At 36.7% G+C, this 16,472-nt stretch overlaps 1 protein-coding gene across 2 annotated transcripts in view; it reads right to left on the minus strand.

Annotated features, from left to right (window-relative positions):
* Nucleotides 1-15,883, minus strand: part of Osbp (oxysterol binding protein) — a 143,172-nt gene extending 127,289 nt beyond the window's left edge. For both annotated transcript variants that reach the window (XM_081768780.1, XM_081768779.1), the window contains exon 1: nt 15,473-15,883. In XM_081768780.1, coding sequence (XP_081624906.1) covers nt 15,473-15,600 — 128 coding nt within the window. In that variant the 5' untranslated portion in view covers nt 15,601-15,883. The remainder of the gene's footprint in view (nt 1-15,472) is intronic.
* Nucleotides 15,884-16,472: the final 589 nt, after the last annotated feature.

A 16,472-nucleotide genomic window follows, 5' to 3' on the forward strand; every position in this document is an offset into this window, starting at 1 on the left:
TACTTTTACATTTAGGAACAATGACAGTTATCCTTCCCGCTGCATCTCTCCATTCTTTTTAAGTTCGTTCTGGCAATGCTCTTGGAGCATTCTCAACTGGTTTAGTTCTACTGACTGTTTTTGTCGACGAGTTACCTTGAAATTACCTGTTGAACTGCTGAAAATATATACGATGATTTTGTGATTTCTCTATCCAATTGTAAATACTTAATTTATCTAAACCCTCTGTAAGGGATGGCTATTACTAGCAGAATATATTAGCCATTAAATCACGAATATTTCGTTTTCGTAATGTAGAGACCCAACTACGGATATTTCATTTTCGAAATACGACCACAATAACTTTTGTACCACTGGCAATCCTGTTTATTATCGCACACAAAGAGCTCGAGTGCTTCTGATATCACCTTTGAAGAATGGAAAGAAAAAAAGAGGCCTAAATACTTGACTCCAGGTAACCCAAATATTAAAAGTTAACGTTTTTTTCTACCCTACGAAATCGATTTAAATGTCTTCGTAGTTTACGAGACGCAGGGTTTTAAAACGCCCGCTACTTAAAGATGATTTAAAGTAACTAATGTATACTTACAACTACCTAACAAACACTGAAATTATATTAACACACTTAGTAACACTTTGAAGGATCACTAACATTAAAAGGCCTAAGAAAGAACACGCAATGATTTTATCACGCTTGAAAAAAATGCTTCCACAAAATTTTCACAATTTTTAAGAATTTGTAGTTGTAAGTACACATTAATGGCACTAAAATGCCTTTAGTATATTCCATTTCCAATTGGATGAAGAAATCACAAGAGCAACATGTAAACTGTCAGAAACTCAAGAAGTAATCCAAGGACGGCTTTGAAATTATAGATGTTTAAACAAAACTAATACGCTATCGTACGTGTTTTTATTCCTTTACATAACAGCGTACTACATAAAAATGAAAACATTAATCTATTATGATACAATAATTTTCATTACGGGATTAATTTTAACAATATCAGATAATACTCCGATCGTTCTCGTAAGTTACCTTTGCAAGGAATGGTGATTGTAGTTCTGACATCACGGTATAATTTCAATATCAGAAAAATATGGGGCATTAATACCCATCTCTACCCAGACCTAAGAATTATTATAAAGGAACTGAAATTCAATACACTAAAGAAAATACATATCGATATTATGCTATTGGTTAATAGAAATTTCACGTGAGTAATAAACTGAAAAACTATTAACTTGTAAGTCGTTACAGAAATTCTATTAATGTCAAGTATTAAGATCGTTCAAATGAAGATGTGTTCAAGTACAAGAGACTTACATAAACAATGCTTTAGACCTCATCATTTTTCAACTAGGCAAACTATAAAAATGCAAAATAACATTCTGAGAAGTGAAAGAATTTTCATGAGAGTTTTCTAGAGCTACTGACGAAGGCGAAAGCGACTGCTGGAACAGTTCGGAATAATTAAAACCACTTTGGACACAGATATTATATTTTCTAGACATGATCTAAATATGCGTCAAATCACATCCTTAAATAAATAGTTTAGAAGATTGTTGTTCTCAGTAACATTTGTAAAGAATGGAGAAAGTAGTTTTGACATTATAGAATAATTTCAGTATAAACCAATTGAGGGAAAAATATGGAACGTTAATATCCACACGAGCGAGTGACTAAGAGATTGGAGAGGATGTGTTATATTGCAAAGGTCTTTTTGCACCAGTCCATGTCTAAAATTCAGTAATAAGTCTCCCAGCAAAGAAAATATAAAGAAAACATGCAAACACAGTGATAAAAGCACAAGGGTAAAATTATTAATAGTGAGATAATCTTTTGCCAGGGCTATGTGACAATGGTAAAGGAAAGCCAATGTTAATATGAAAGGTAAAAAAAATCAAATACTTGTCGGGATTGTCAAATGAACTAGAAACGAAAAACGCGTTGTGACAATAGAAAGGGGACAAGCACAGAAGGACGCACGAAATGAGTTAAATACTAATCAATCACGATGAAAGTAGGAAATGGACGTGATGAAAAAAATATAAATAGTTTAGAGATTGTTCGGTGATCATCTTCACGAAGTGTTGGTAAATCTGCTGGTAAGGCAAATTCAACTCGAAGCTGACCATGATGAAGACAATCGCAAGCAGATGCTGGACACTTTGTCTAGCTCCACAGGCCACACACAATGTTTTCGCCACGAAGTAGAAATCCATATGTTATGTGTGACTGTCCGATGCGAAGTCAAGTTACAATTCTTTCCTTTTGTCGAGATCCTGAACTGGTGGTGCAGACATCAAGTGCAAATCTGATGCTGATATCCTGATTCCATTCAAGCTGTCAGCACTCATGTAACAAAGCAGTGAATACCAAACATAGATCCTTGTTAGGTACGGAGAGATGAAGTTCTCTTCCTTCATGAGCAGCAAATTCCGTTACACAGTCTGCTTCTCCCTCACCAGCAACACTAACATGGCTTGGAACCCATCAAGTTGTATTTCACATCCCTACGCTAATGATCTATGACATGATACGAGGATTTGCTGAACGAACGGGTGTTTACCGTGCACATCAAGGAGATTCGTCAGACTATTTTGAGGTTCGCAATAGATTAAGATCCTGCGTATATGACATGTAGAGACTACTTAAAGTTTGTAAAATTGCAGTGAATATTGAAGAAAACTCGTGAGATTTACAAAAAAACATGCGACAGAATCAGTATCTTTGAAGGTCTAAGAAGGAGCGGAACTATTTTGGAATTTGTAAAGGATGGTATTTGGCTTCTTATATTGGGCCAAATGGAAAGAAAGAATTAAAAAATTGGACGAAGTATCTTCCTTAGGGGTATAGGTACAAAACTCAACTGACGTTACCCAAAAGTTCCATTGCACGAATCCCAAAAAGTTTGGGAGCGCTGGGTCATGCCTGTTAACGATGGTAGCGATCTCCAGCTTCCAATGCAAAAGATGAAGGATGTTAAAGCATTGACATCAGATGAGCAAAATAGTGAAGCATTAGCAGATACATCCATAGTCCAACTTTGAGCGGATTAGGGTACGATACAGTCTTAGAAGGACAGGACGATCAGCACCTCAAGAAATAAGGGGCAACACTTTCAGAAGATTGAGTACTCTTAGAGAGCGACATTTTTGCTCTCGTAGATGGATTGCCTAAGACGGCCTGTAATCAAATTGAAGGCCTAGAAATCGGATGTCATCAAAAGACAAGCGTGTATGGCCCAGACAAAGATCGGATACTACGCATAGTTGCATAAGCAACAAAAGTGAACACAGTTAGTCTTGTCGATGAAGAAAGTAAATCTAATGGTCGTTGATCAACATGAAAGCCTGTTCAGAGTGAGCTGTAATTGTCTAGCAGCAACATACAAATCGCAGGAGCGGAAATAAATTGCCAGGTTGTCCAGATACAACATTTTATGAACGTATCTGTATCATAGCACCATTTATCACCACAGCAAAGAGAGTCACATTTAAGACACTGCCTTGTGGAACAGTGGTCGGAGAGTATGAATCCTAATTGAACTCGAAAGTATCGATCTTCAAGACTGGTGTAGACTCCCCAAAGAAGCCAATAATGCCAAGTGGTGTTACAAGCTTTCAGAAAATCAAAGATGACGATCACATGTTGACGATGGTGAAAATCCTGGACTGCACTCTCAAGATGAAGATGATGATTAATAGTGGAATGTAAGCTCCGGAAACCAGGCTGGAGATTGGAAAGTAAGGAGTCAGTTTCCAAATACCACACTACGCATGTGTTGATCATTTCCTCCAATAATTTGCATAAGCAACTGGATAAGGCAACTGACCTACAACTGGAGCTGGATTAGCTGATTTCCCAAGTTTCAAGATAGGAAGAATATAAGCTTCACGCCAGGCAACAGGAAAGGATCCTTCAATTTAGATACGATTATAAAGGTCTAAAATATGTTGTTTACAAGTGGCAATACGATTGCGAAACATAGTTTAATGTATGCAGTCTAGTCCAGATGCAGTACTGGTGAGAGAAGTGTTGACGCATAATTTAAAGGTTTACATTCTGCTCGCGCCTTTACTTGTAGAAAGTTAAGTGAATAATTAGTTGAACTACTGGTCCAATTCACTGACAATCCGCTTCTGGTCAATAGTCAGTTCGTCTTGTACAAGGAGTGTAGAAACGTCGACAGTAGCGGAATAGCTATGAAGACTATATGAACTTTGGACCAAAATAGCATTCGTTGAACTATCTGCTGTTAAACTGGAGACATAATCGCACCAGATATGCCGTTTTCCTTGTTTAATAATCAAGCAGAATGCTCTGGCACGAAGGCGACGAAACTGAGCCAAATTATCAGTAGTAGAAGCACGATTAAATCAACGAAGTGCTCAGCGTCGTGCAAGAATAGCTTAACTTATTTCTTCCAACTACCAAGAAACAGTACGTTTTCGAGGAGACCTATCTAAACAATGGAATCGAGGCATTAACAGCAGGAAGGCATCAAGGTGTTCCTCAACAGGGAGTTGGAGATCTGGTATAAATTCAAAACTGCCCCAGAATATACAGAATACATACGTTCCTTCTTGTTTTCACCGTTGCTCAGTTTAACTATTTTATTTTGCCTACTGCTGCCCCTTGCAAATCATAGTCTCATATTCATCGGTTCGTCGTCGAAGGGGAATTTCGATGGCGACGTTATACTAACTACATATGACGAAGTCATGTATGGATTTGCAAACATGTTACATTATACAGTCTTGTTTAGAAAACTTGGCCACCCACTTCCCTTTGAAAAGCCTTGAACTTCCCTACAGATGGAATTAAACAAATGTGGATTTTTCTTTCGCCAATTGAGATCTTTACTTACAGCAAAACTACTAGAACTTGCTGAATTTGGTTGCCAGAAAATTGCCTTCTAAAGCAAAGTGGGTGCCTATATTTTTTTGAACACAACTGTACATATACCACGTAAGACACTTCCAGTCTTACAGGGAAACACATTCAGTAAAATTGGGTATGGATATCTTAGGCAATATATAGTTAACTAGCAAATACCCTCCACGTGTTACTCCAGGCAATATTAGGTGTTCTTCCTTTTGCATCTTTTATACAGAATTCGTCTCAATAACAAGTCTTGAATGAAACTCTAACGTCTAGTATGAACATCTTAGTGAATCACCCTCGCCCATTTTCCCCCCTAGATCAAGCATCTACACGCTGAAACAAATGTTTAATTATTTAAAATGAAAACCACCAAATTTAATAGCTCTCTAAGTTTGAGATTCTGAGATATGGACATCCTATTTTCTTTCCTTCTACAGTACGTAAAATACAAAAAACCTATGAAACATGCGTCTAATTGTTAACTGATAAGTCTATATTCAAAATTCATGTCTCTAGCCTTTAGAGATACGGACACTTTACTATAATAGTGTGCCATTCCTATTCCCATTCCTTCGTCATCGAATTTCCAAAAATCCTTCCTCAATAGTACCTTATACAAACCCTATGCCCTCTCCAAATTTCAAGTCTCTAGCTTAAGCGGTACGGCCTAGGCGTTGGTCAGTTTGTCACAACTTCTTCCTTTATACAATCACTGTTATTAAGTTTATTGATTTAACAAATTACTAATTTATTGCTGTAGTCAGATATTGATATTAGGCGGGGATCATAGTCTCATTTTGAATTATTGCAGGGAGTTGATGGCTTAGTAGTAGAGCGTTCACCTCTGGTGCGTGGGGTATCTGATTCGATCCCAGCTCGCGCCAAGTGGGCTTTGAGGTGGATAAACATCATGTGAGTCGGCTTTCTCGGGGTTCTCCCGTTTCCTCCGATTTTCTTCATTCCATCATTTCACACCATTTCGTTCATTTCTAATCATCACAGTCTCCTTTACCCCAAACAGAATAACCGTGGGACGCAAAACTCAAAGTTCAGAATTACTGACCTAAAACTTCTGTGTCCTATTGGGCCTCATTTTATACCCCTCCCCCAAATATTTAATAACCTAATTCGCTTACTGCTTATAACTGTTGAAAATTAAATACTACATGTGATAATAGAAAAGAGCAACTGATATTTGATTCCAGGTCTAATCATGCATATCCCATTCTCTGAATTCATTGAATCAGCAATTGCAGAGAGTATCATATAATATCTAATTCAACAGTCAAAGGTGGTCACCGCACTGGGTTGTTCCAGAAGAAAGCTGTTGTGGCATAGGGTTCATGTGTTTTTGTTATTGCTGAGCTTCGATCTAACGTCTGAAAAGTGGTTGGTCTGCAAACAAACTGGGTAGCATAGTAATTAATGTACCAAGATGGTAATCCGAAGATCCGGATTTGATTTTTGGTTCGGTCAAGCATTTCTTCACCCTTCCAGTTTCACTTAAAAATTCACAATGGTTATCAATATCCCAATATCGATAAATTATAGGTACTTTCTGAGAACACCCCATTATAAAAATACGAAATTAACATTGGTAAAACGCATTAACATTGGTTTGTGATCGCATCACGGGAAAAGGACTGAAGCGTCTGAAATGAATTTTTGGATGTAGTTATCACATATCTCAGGCTGGATTTTTATTGTAACTTTATTATAACTGTAAAATGCATATTCTAACGGGGAGCGGAGGGTCAATATCTATGCGAAAATTGAGTATCTCACGATCACGTCAATTTAGGAAAATGGAACTTGGTACATAAACTTCTAATTTAAAATAAGTGGACCAATGTCCCAGTGCCCAGTGTTTTTGAGAATTCCCGTTATAAAGAGGTAGGGGGCAAGTTCATTATTTACACTGACATCGATGTTGCGTATTGTTTGTAATCACATCACGAGGAAACGATTAAACAGTTTGAAATGAAGTTTGGAACATAGTCAGTACCTGCCTTGAGTTGGAGTTTTATCATATTACTTTGATTCAAATGATCCCGCTCAACGTAGTCGCTAACGCTCTTGCCTTTGGTGCGACCGGTCCTGGGTTCCATTCTCGGTGAACACTCGGTCCAAAAAGTGTACAAAGCTCTTTCAGGCCAATCATCCTGAATAAAGTTTTCCTCATTCACACCAGGGTCAACGTCAACCAGGGTCCACGTCAACTCAACACAGTCATCCAGACTGACCTGTTTGGATTTCGATGAATTTTGGTACAGTTGTTGCCCTCATAGGCCTATGGAAAAATATCAAATTATATGTCTCTTGCTCGATTGGTACTTAAATTATTTAACTTTGAAATTTGAAAATTGCGAGAAAATTGGACGCGTTTTGAAATCTTTAATGAAGTGCAGAGCAGCAACCAATTAAGATACAGACATGAGAGTGGTAGCGTTTAAAAGCTCTTATAATGGGCTTTCATATGAGATGCTACTTGGTATGGGTTATCTTGAAAAAAAAAAAAAAATCCAAATAATTTGAAATTTTCAAAATTATTTTTTCAAGAAGTGACAATTTTAAAATTTTGAAAAAATCTGAAAATAAGTTTATAATGTCTGTTTACTCCACCCTAAGTTTTGTTCTGGGATCTCCATAGGATCACGAAAAATGAAATGAAATCTTTAAGTTTTACGTCCGCGGTTATGTCGGTTAGGCTAAAGGAGACGGTGATGATGAGTGAAATGAGGAATGAAGAAAGTGGGAGGAAACGGGAGAACCCCGAGAGAAACCACGAGCACGGTGTTTGTCCACTACAAAGTCCACACGGCGCGAGCTGGGATCGAACCAGGGACCCCAAGCACGGAGGTGAACGCTCTACCACTGAGCCACCGCGCCCCCACCATAGGATCAGGAGTTGTAGTGCATAACTCTCACAAAGATTCACGGGAAAAATGCAAAATATGTAAATATTGCTTTTTTAAAAAAAATAAATTAGTATAATATTTGCACTTGTATCACTATCTGTGGTGACACGCCTTGAATTGCTGGAATTTCTCCACAATTTTTTCACTTCCTTTTGTGGTAAATTATATGTTCGACCAGTTGCTGTGACTGGATTGACTGTGCATATTACATCTGCAGTGGGAATCCACAGTATATCAGGTGCTGTAGGAAAGGAAAATGAAAGTAATGGTCCTGAAGGGTGTAGGAAAGACACTTGTATTATCTGTTGTTCTTCATCTTTGGCCAGAACATAGTTCATCCACCACCTGCCACCATAGATGGAAGTTACATATCCATTTATATCACTGAAGGCAACCCCCTTTCTGTCAATTGTTACAGAATAGGTGGTTGTAATGGTTGAATTGGAAAATAATTTAACATTTACCTTTGTCTCACCCTGTAGGGGTATGAAAGCATGGAATTGTTGTGTACCTGGAATAGCTATAGCTTTACTGTATTGGTTGGCCATTTGTTCTGCAGTTGTAAGAGTTGCCTGGGAGTTGATATTTGGTCTTCATATGGCCTCTGAAGGCTTGCCCTAGCTGCCAGTCTTTTAACTGTTCCCCCAAGCCAATCACATGGGCCATTTCCATGAACTTTGGCTGCAAAATGCCATTCAGCTTCAACTCCGAAGTCTTCTTTATGATGACACAGGTTAATATTATATATATATATTGGGCAGCCGACCCATCTGAAAAATAGTAAATTTTACTAGGAAATGATTCAAACTTTCATTTCAGGAACTGAATCAATTTTGTCCGGAACAGGTAAACAGCAGTAGTGTTATGGTGAAGGCAATCTGGTACGGTTACATAATTTAAATGTTTTAATTCATCTTGTTTAAAATACACAACAAAAGGGTGAATTGTGGCCTGTGTATTCGCCCAGTGGTATAAGTGTGCTTCATCCCGCAAAACAAATGAGTAATTCTCAGAAAAATCACAAATAACAAAACCACCTCTGTGTCCAGTAAGTTTTCCTTCAAATAACTCAAAAAAGAACTCTGTTGTTTAGCGATTAAGTCATGACGAAATAGTGCAGGTAGCCTCTCTCAAAATAGGTCCACAAATTCGAGAATTGTTTTTTGGAGTATTTCCAAGTTACACCTACCGACAGAGATCCACTGGCGGAAGGTAAGTGTCTCAATACTTTTTTCATAAAATGCCTGCTCCAAAATTGTTCTGATACTGTTTGCACCTGAGCATGAAACACATTTTGAAAAGTAGGTATACAAACCATCATCTTGACAGGCCTTGTATGTAGTTATCTTACAGCTACTAATTGATTTCATTCTGCTGTTTTCTATCATGAGTTTTACATTTTGATATGTGGTGCACACACAGACTGAATGTATACCACTCTTACCAGAAAAACAGTTTTTTTTTTTTTTTTGCCTCAATTCCGCAAATTTGGATAAACCCACTTTGAGTGGGAACTTTTCTTTGAACAGTTTGTAGGCTTCTTCTAAATTACAAAGCATGTCTTTTCGATACTTTAACTTTAGTACCTGTGTTGTCCACCACAGAAATGCAGTCCTTAATTCCTGGCATCACTCGACTGACTTCCGTCACTTGCATAAAAGTCTTTGACACAGTTAACAGTTTCCGTTGGTAGGTCTTTTCCGGGTTTCATGTCAGGGCTCGACAAGACACCTTTTTCTTTCAAATGTGTTTTCGCTTGTCTTACAATGTAGTTGGGAGCCTGAAATTCCTGCATTGTTTTTCTTATACTCCAATTATCGGGCACAAGGGTCAGTAACAAAACCTTCTTTTTTCTACTAGTGCAGCTTGCATATACCTGTTTGACATGTTTTAGGAAATCACATTCTGTGTCACTGTCTTCATCGGTAGAAGGTGCATTCAGCAATTTCCTCCTCACTGCAACACTGAACCTTGCTGCTTTTACCTGCGAGTATGACTTGCAACCAATCTTCCTTTTATCCACAGGCAACTCTCCCATCTCTAAAAGAGAACTGTTTAGAGATTAAAGTGCCTCTACTATATTTGAATAAGGTAAATCACAAACATCTGCATCTTTCTGACTGCTGCCTGGTAGATGAAAAGCGGTATCTTGATCTTTCAAATTGGAAAGTTTCTTCCTGCAACTATCACATACTTTAGAATTGTCACTCGTTCCTGGCATCAAGGTACACATCCACTGGGTCACAGGTCTCAATCCCTTCCTAACGTGTTAATGGTTAGTTCTGTTTAAAGGGTTAAATCAATTCAAACTCTGTCTCTTGTTTGAAGGATCCATTCTGTAGATTTGTAATACAGAACTCACTAGGACTAATCACTGAACACAATGCATTCACATGAATCAACTACTTTCTTTCAGATCTGGAGCTCCACTCCTGACTAATTACAGTGGAGTACGATTGGAAGAAGCAGTTCATAGTCAGGTGCGGACATGCATAAACTTGTCCAGACTTAAAGTGGCAAAACTTGTCATTGGAAATTCTGCAAAAAAGAGAAACTTAAGTCTTAAGCACTGGCGCTGATTGGACGTTAAAAGTGTGTGTGTGTGTGGGAAGGAAAGGGGGCACGGCACGATCTGAATATTTGTATATCAATGTTAGTTTTCCTGGTTGTTTCTAATACTTTGTTTGACGAAAAGTTATATAACTCATAGGATACTATCTTTTTCAGTTAAAATACTAGACAGAGTATTTCATATTTTATTAAGTAAATTGACAAGAGCACGCAAGTACGTAGTAGCCCTTTGTACTCTTAAACAACGAAGGTTTAAGAAGAGATTTGTTTCCTTCCTCATGAACATCTTAAAATTCTGCTTGGAAAATTGTGTGGTCAGATTATTTAATAGGTCTAACAATTTGCAAAACAAATAAATAGAAAAGATAATATTAATCATATTAATGAACAATGAGGCTTGTTTTGTAGAAGTTACATTCAAACTGGGGATTAATAAATAACTTATATTTTTAATTTTACACATGCAATTAAATGTATGTTATTACTCTTAGAAAATGAAAAACAGTAAATACAAGCATATGCTACGACATCTAAAGAAATGCGTCAACTGCAATACTAATTGCTTTGAACTGCAATTAAAACACAATTCCTGTAGCTTTCTCAACTCCACGGGAAGACAAATAACCAATACGTACTCACGCAACGGCAAATATTATACGACACAATTTTTTTTTTCCTATGAACCAATAATAGATACAAAAATTTTACATTTCCAAATAAAACTATATACAGTAAGGGGTCACTTCAAAAAGTAGGGAGCAACTGCCCCCTCTTGCCCCCCCCCCCATAATCGCTGCCCGTGGTCTTAAGAACAGAATAGGTACCTTTCTGGTAACTTTATGTACATGCATTTTTTTCTAAATATGTGAGAATTACGCATTATAACTCCTGATCCCATGGAGATCCCAGAATAAAACTTTGGGTGATGTAACGAGACATTATAAACTTATTTTGAGAATTTTTTCAAAATTTTAAAATGGTCACTTTTTGAAAAAAAAATTGAAAATTAAAAAAAAAAAGGATTTTCTTTTCAAACTATCCCCTACCAAGTAGCATCTCATACGAAAGCCCATTAGAAGAGCTTTTAAACGATACCACTCTCATGTCTGTATTTTAATTGGTTGCTGCTCTGCATTTCATTAAAAATTTCAAAACATGTCCAATTTTCTCGAAATTTTCAAATTTCAAAGTGAAATAGCTTAAGAACCAATGGAGCAAGAGACCTAAAATTTAATATTTTTACGTAGGTCTATGAGGCCAACAACTGTACCAAATATCTTTAGAATCTGAGATGTCAGGTCAGAAATTCCTCCGCAATTGCGTTGAATTGACGTGGAATGACTCACCAGGCAAATGCCGGGATAGTACCTCACATAAAGATCCCAGGTAGCTTCCCCATTCCTTTCTTCCTTCCCAATTCCCCGGGCAGAGTGATCGCCAAGGGACGTCATCCCTCATATGTAACGGGTTAACAATGTCGAAATCTTAGCACTATAAATTTCTAATCCTAATATTCAATCAAGGGCGCATCCAAGGCGGGAGGGAATTGAAAATTTGTTAAAAAAAAAAAAAAAGTATATCACGATCCCGCCAGTGTTCTCGGTACATAAACTCTTCCTTAAAACTAAGTGGACACATATTCCAGCGTTTCTGAAGATTTTCGTTTTGCAGGGAACGGGATTTTCTATAATTCTTTTCTTCACATAAGGAATGTTGCCTGCTCTTCGTAATCGCATCGCGAGGAAACAGTTGAACAGTCTGAAATCAATTTTGGAACGTAGTTAGTACCTCTCTAGGCCTTTTTTCTTCTTTTTTAATGGTGCGAATTTGATTAAAGAGCGCATCCTAACGGACGTAGAGGGGGGTTCAAAATATCAGCCAAAAATCTAGTATCCCTAGCTCACGGGTTTGTCAAGTTAAGAAGCTAAAACTCAGTACGTAACCCAGTCATTAAAAATAAGGGGAAACGTCTCTCGACTTTGAAAATTTCTGTTTTAAGTGGAGGAGACCGTTTTCTATAATTTCTTTCTTCACATTAAAATCAACATTGCTTGTAGTTTGTGATCGCGTCACGGAAAAATGTTCAACAGTTTCAAAAGAGTACCTACCTCAAGCTGAGATTTTTATCATGTAACTTTGCTTAAAGAGTGTACTTTAAGGAAGAAAATTTATTCTAAAAATACGATATCCTACTGTTTTTTAATTTTTGTTATTAAATTTAAATTGATATGTGTATTCTAAGTGAAAGAGAGGTTCAAATATTTTACATATACGTAATTCTAACCATGCAAAGAATGGGTATTTCAGACAGTCTGGAATAAATAAATTAAAGAAAAAAATCGACTAAATTCCCTTTGTTTTGTAGTATAAATAAATAATAATCTGTCTTTCTCCATGTGCCAGTTAATTACAAATCGAAAATGCTTCACTCAAGAAAGGAAATTAGTAAAGATATGCCTCTATGTTCTCAACGCTAACAGAAATCAGTCAATGAAACTCTAGAATTATTCTTGCGTATCTGGTGGAGTATGTGACGTATAGTGCAATTATCATATGCTACAAAGACCCTTTAATCGTAAAATCGATTGTAAGAAAGCAAAATGGAAACTGGAAATGAGAACTAAAAAAACAATCCTCATCAAAAATTTCAGTTCTTAAATAAACATCTATTTAATAATAAAGACCTCTAACCTCCTGAAGTTGAGGTGCTACTCCAGTATTTGCCTGGTGTGTTTTGAGGGAAACTAAAGGAATCTTTACTCAGGATGGCTGGCTCAGGAATTTGAATCCTACGTGTAATAGGGATTATATTCTTCTTGTATATTACATAGAATTACTCACCTCTTTGTTACCCTACAAAAGTCTCTACTTCCCTCTTTCTAGAAATCAAAATATAAGAGAGTGTCAATGGTGCAAAGTGTGTTCCATGAAACGAGGATGGGGCTTAACTGATTCCCTTGTGCGACTTCTTTTTCTTTTGAAGTTCAATGTCTCATTATATGCACCGACGTCAAAGGAGACAGCGACGATGAGATAGAATATAATAATGGGAGGAAACGGGAAAACTAATGCACACGATGTTTGTTCACTTCAAAGCTCACTTGACTGTAGCTGGGATCGAAACGTGCCAGAAATGAGCCACTGCGACGTCAAACGGAAATTGCATATTTTCCTGTGTACAACATAACACAAATGCTTAAATGATATTTTAAGTAGGAGTATGGCTCTAAATATACGTACAAAATTTAATAAAATTCAATTTTAGTCAATTAAACCACTGGGATACATTTTTCTTTAAATGAGTTTTTCATAACTCTGACTCTCAATAGTTGTATACTTAATAAACATAAAATAGAAGTTTCCTACATCGTGCACAAAAACTCCGCCGACGGAGATTGGTGTTACCCAGTCGTCTATGACATGTAGTCATTCATTTCAACCCTACTACAACCCTTGTAATGGTCTCACAATTGTAACATTTGACTTGTATACATGAAACAGGCAAGTTTAATATCCTACACAGACCTCTTTCATATGCACACACACATTTTAATTGTAAAATTATGACTTTTATAACGGACTAAACTTAATCAATACAATGAATGTTATGTACTGTGAACAGAGCTTCTTTCAAGGTGGTGATGGAAACAACATTTCTTAGTTTTGGCGTTGGTCAAGTTTTGGCACTTCACATTCTGTAAAATTCAATGTTCTGCATGAAAACATTTCTGGAAGCACCATAATTAAAAAATACGACGTAATACAGTCGTATTTTAGGTTTAAAAATGTAAAGTGAAATGCATATGAAAGATAACTGTATTATATACTATTTTCCAGCGGCAGCGTATATCTACCCAGTGTACAGAAGCTGTTTTTAGTGTTCACAAGTGGGCAGTTAATAGTATGAAATGATGGCAAGTGCTATTGAAATTTCGTATCATTGCCAAAACGCACTTGTGAATCTCAGCTTGTTTTCACTACCCTCTCTTACGCGTATACCCAATGTCGCTTACGCGCCTGCCCCTTTCGGACGCACTAGCTTTGTCTTGCCATTATTCTGTTACATAGCATTCGTTGCTTTCAGTGGCTAGCTAGCATATGTTGGTTTGTTTTCGCACTAGGTTTTATGTCACACAATCGGACGCCGTATTTATACGCAAATCGTAGAAGAAATGTAATTTTTCAACAATTACTTTTGGTGGCTCCCTCGAAATTTATCTACGCTAAATGGCGTACGGTCATGTCGCTCAACCTTTTGGAGGATCAGAAGAAAATTAGAATAAACTTTCAACAATTATTTCAAGTGGCGTACCAAAACTTGACTTGCACGTTTGTATAGCGTATTTCAATACTAAGAGATTTCTCATATAAATTTCTGCAGATATACTACTCATTTTTTGTGGAATGAATTTCACGACCATTGGCCCTCTATTGTTCGATTCGTGCATCACTGTTAGGGAGCAGTGCAAGTGTATATTCAGATATAGAATGCAATTCGTTGAATTATAACTGAAAGGGTTATACGACGTAATATTTATTCCTCTATATTGTAATAGTTACGAGTAAAGCTTCAGAGACAATCCCTACCTATTTAGTAGTTATGATTTTTCGTGCTTAAAAATACTTGTGATTTTTTTGTAATAATTATTTCGGGGTCTAACTTTCTATACAACTATGAACGAGTTTCATTGTTTTGTTTTGTTAACAGCAGTCATACAAATGGCTGTTTGACAGAAGAGTTTATTAGAATTCTAATATGAAAATACTTTACTTTTCGTTCATGTTATAATAGTTATCGAGAATTCTGGTTTAAACTTTTGGTCATTCTTATTGATAGGGACTTTACTGCTACATATTTCGAGTATATTGTATAAAACAGCTATCAGAGATTTACTACGGAGAAATTACCAAACAGTAACATTTTTTGCTAATTCATCAAAGCATATAAATTATGGCATCCCAAATAAGTTAACTTCACTATGCAATGCATGCCTCACTTCATAGCACTTGCACATACATTAATATTTTATGACTTTCTACACTACTTAGTTTTCACTTGACGGTGTACAAAAATACTTCTACTTTGGCTCACCTGTAGTATGATAACAAGCCATTTGAAAGTACGAACCAACGTCTTTGGTACCCTTTTAAATAGTTTGTCCATTTAAATAGCCAGCCCTTCATTTCGGGCTCGCTATGTGCAGCTTTTCCGTCGGTCATATTTCAAATCACTGGTTACTACTTCTAATCACACATTTCCCTTCCACGTCCCGAAGACCACCATATTTGCAAGATGGCAGTAACCAAATTCTATTTGTAATCCAGTTCTTCCGCCGAAGCTTATTCCTTTAGAATTATTAGTTTTTAGCTGTCTTCTTTTCAGATTACCTTTCGGCAACATTTAGAAAGTCCACTTGTTTTTATTTAAGGTAAAAATGCTAATACATAAGCAGTTTACCATACTGCTAAATATAAACAGCGGATGAATCTACATACGTCATAGAGAAACATTGAGAATCATTGCGCAGCAGACAGCTGATCGGCGTACATCGTTCTATTCAGTTGAAAAGCAGAAGTCGTCGTTGTCATCGATAAAACAATTCATGAAACAAATTGCTCGTATTAAAAAGTAATGTGACTAATTACAAAAAATAAAATAAAATAAGACCATAAAAAGGAAAAATACACAGAACGTGAAAAGCTATTCTGAAATAATATACCATATGAAATTGTACCAATATTCCTTACGAAAAGAAATTTAAAATTTATTTCTCACTGTGTTCGTCAAATCATCAAATCATATGGAATGAAAATATTTTAAATAAAGCAAAGCCGTCAGGCAGTTCGAACTACCTTAAAAGTTTTAACGACGTTCGCGGGCTATTAAGCTCAATCGCATTATTTGGAATTGTTTTAAATCGGGTTTACATGTTCTATACTTATTTTTTGAAAAGGGCTCGGGGCACGGTAAATAGCTATGCGGGCTACCTGTAACCTGCGTTCCGCGCGTTGAAAACCCTTTATTTAGAGTAAGAAAATAAAGTAATTTATGACGATTATTGACAATAGCAAGTAAGATTTTCAATTGTGCT

Source organism: Thermobia domestica, chromosome 8 (assembly GCF_964235325.1).
Source record: "Thermobia domestica chromosome 8, izTheDome1.hap1.1, whole genome shotgun sequence".
NCBI classification, from domain to species: domain Eukaryota; kingdom Metazoa; phylum Arthropoda; class Insecta; order Zygentoma; family Lepismatidae; genus Thermobia; species Thermobia domestica.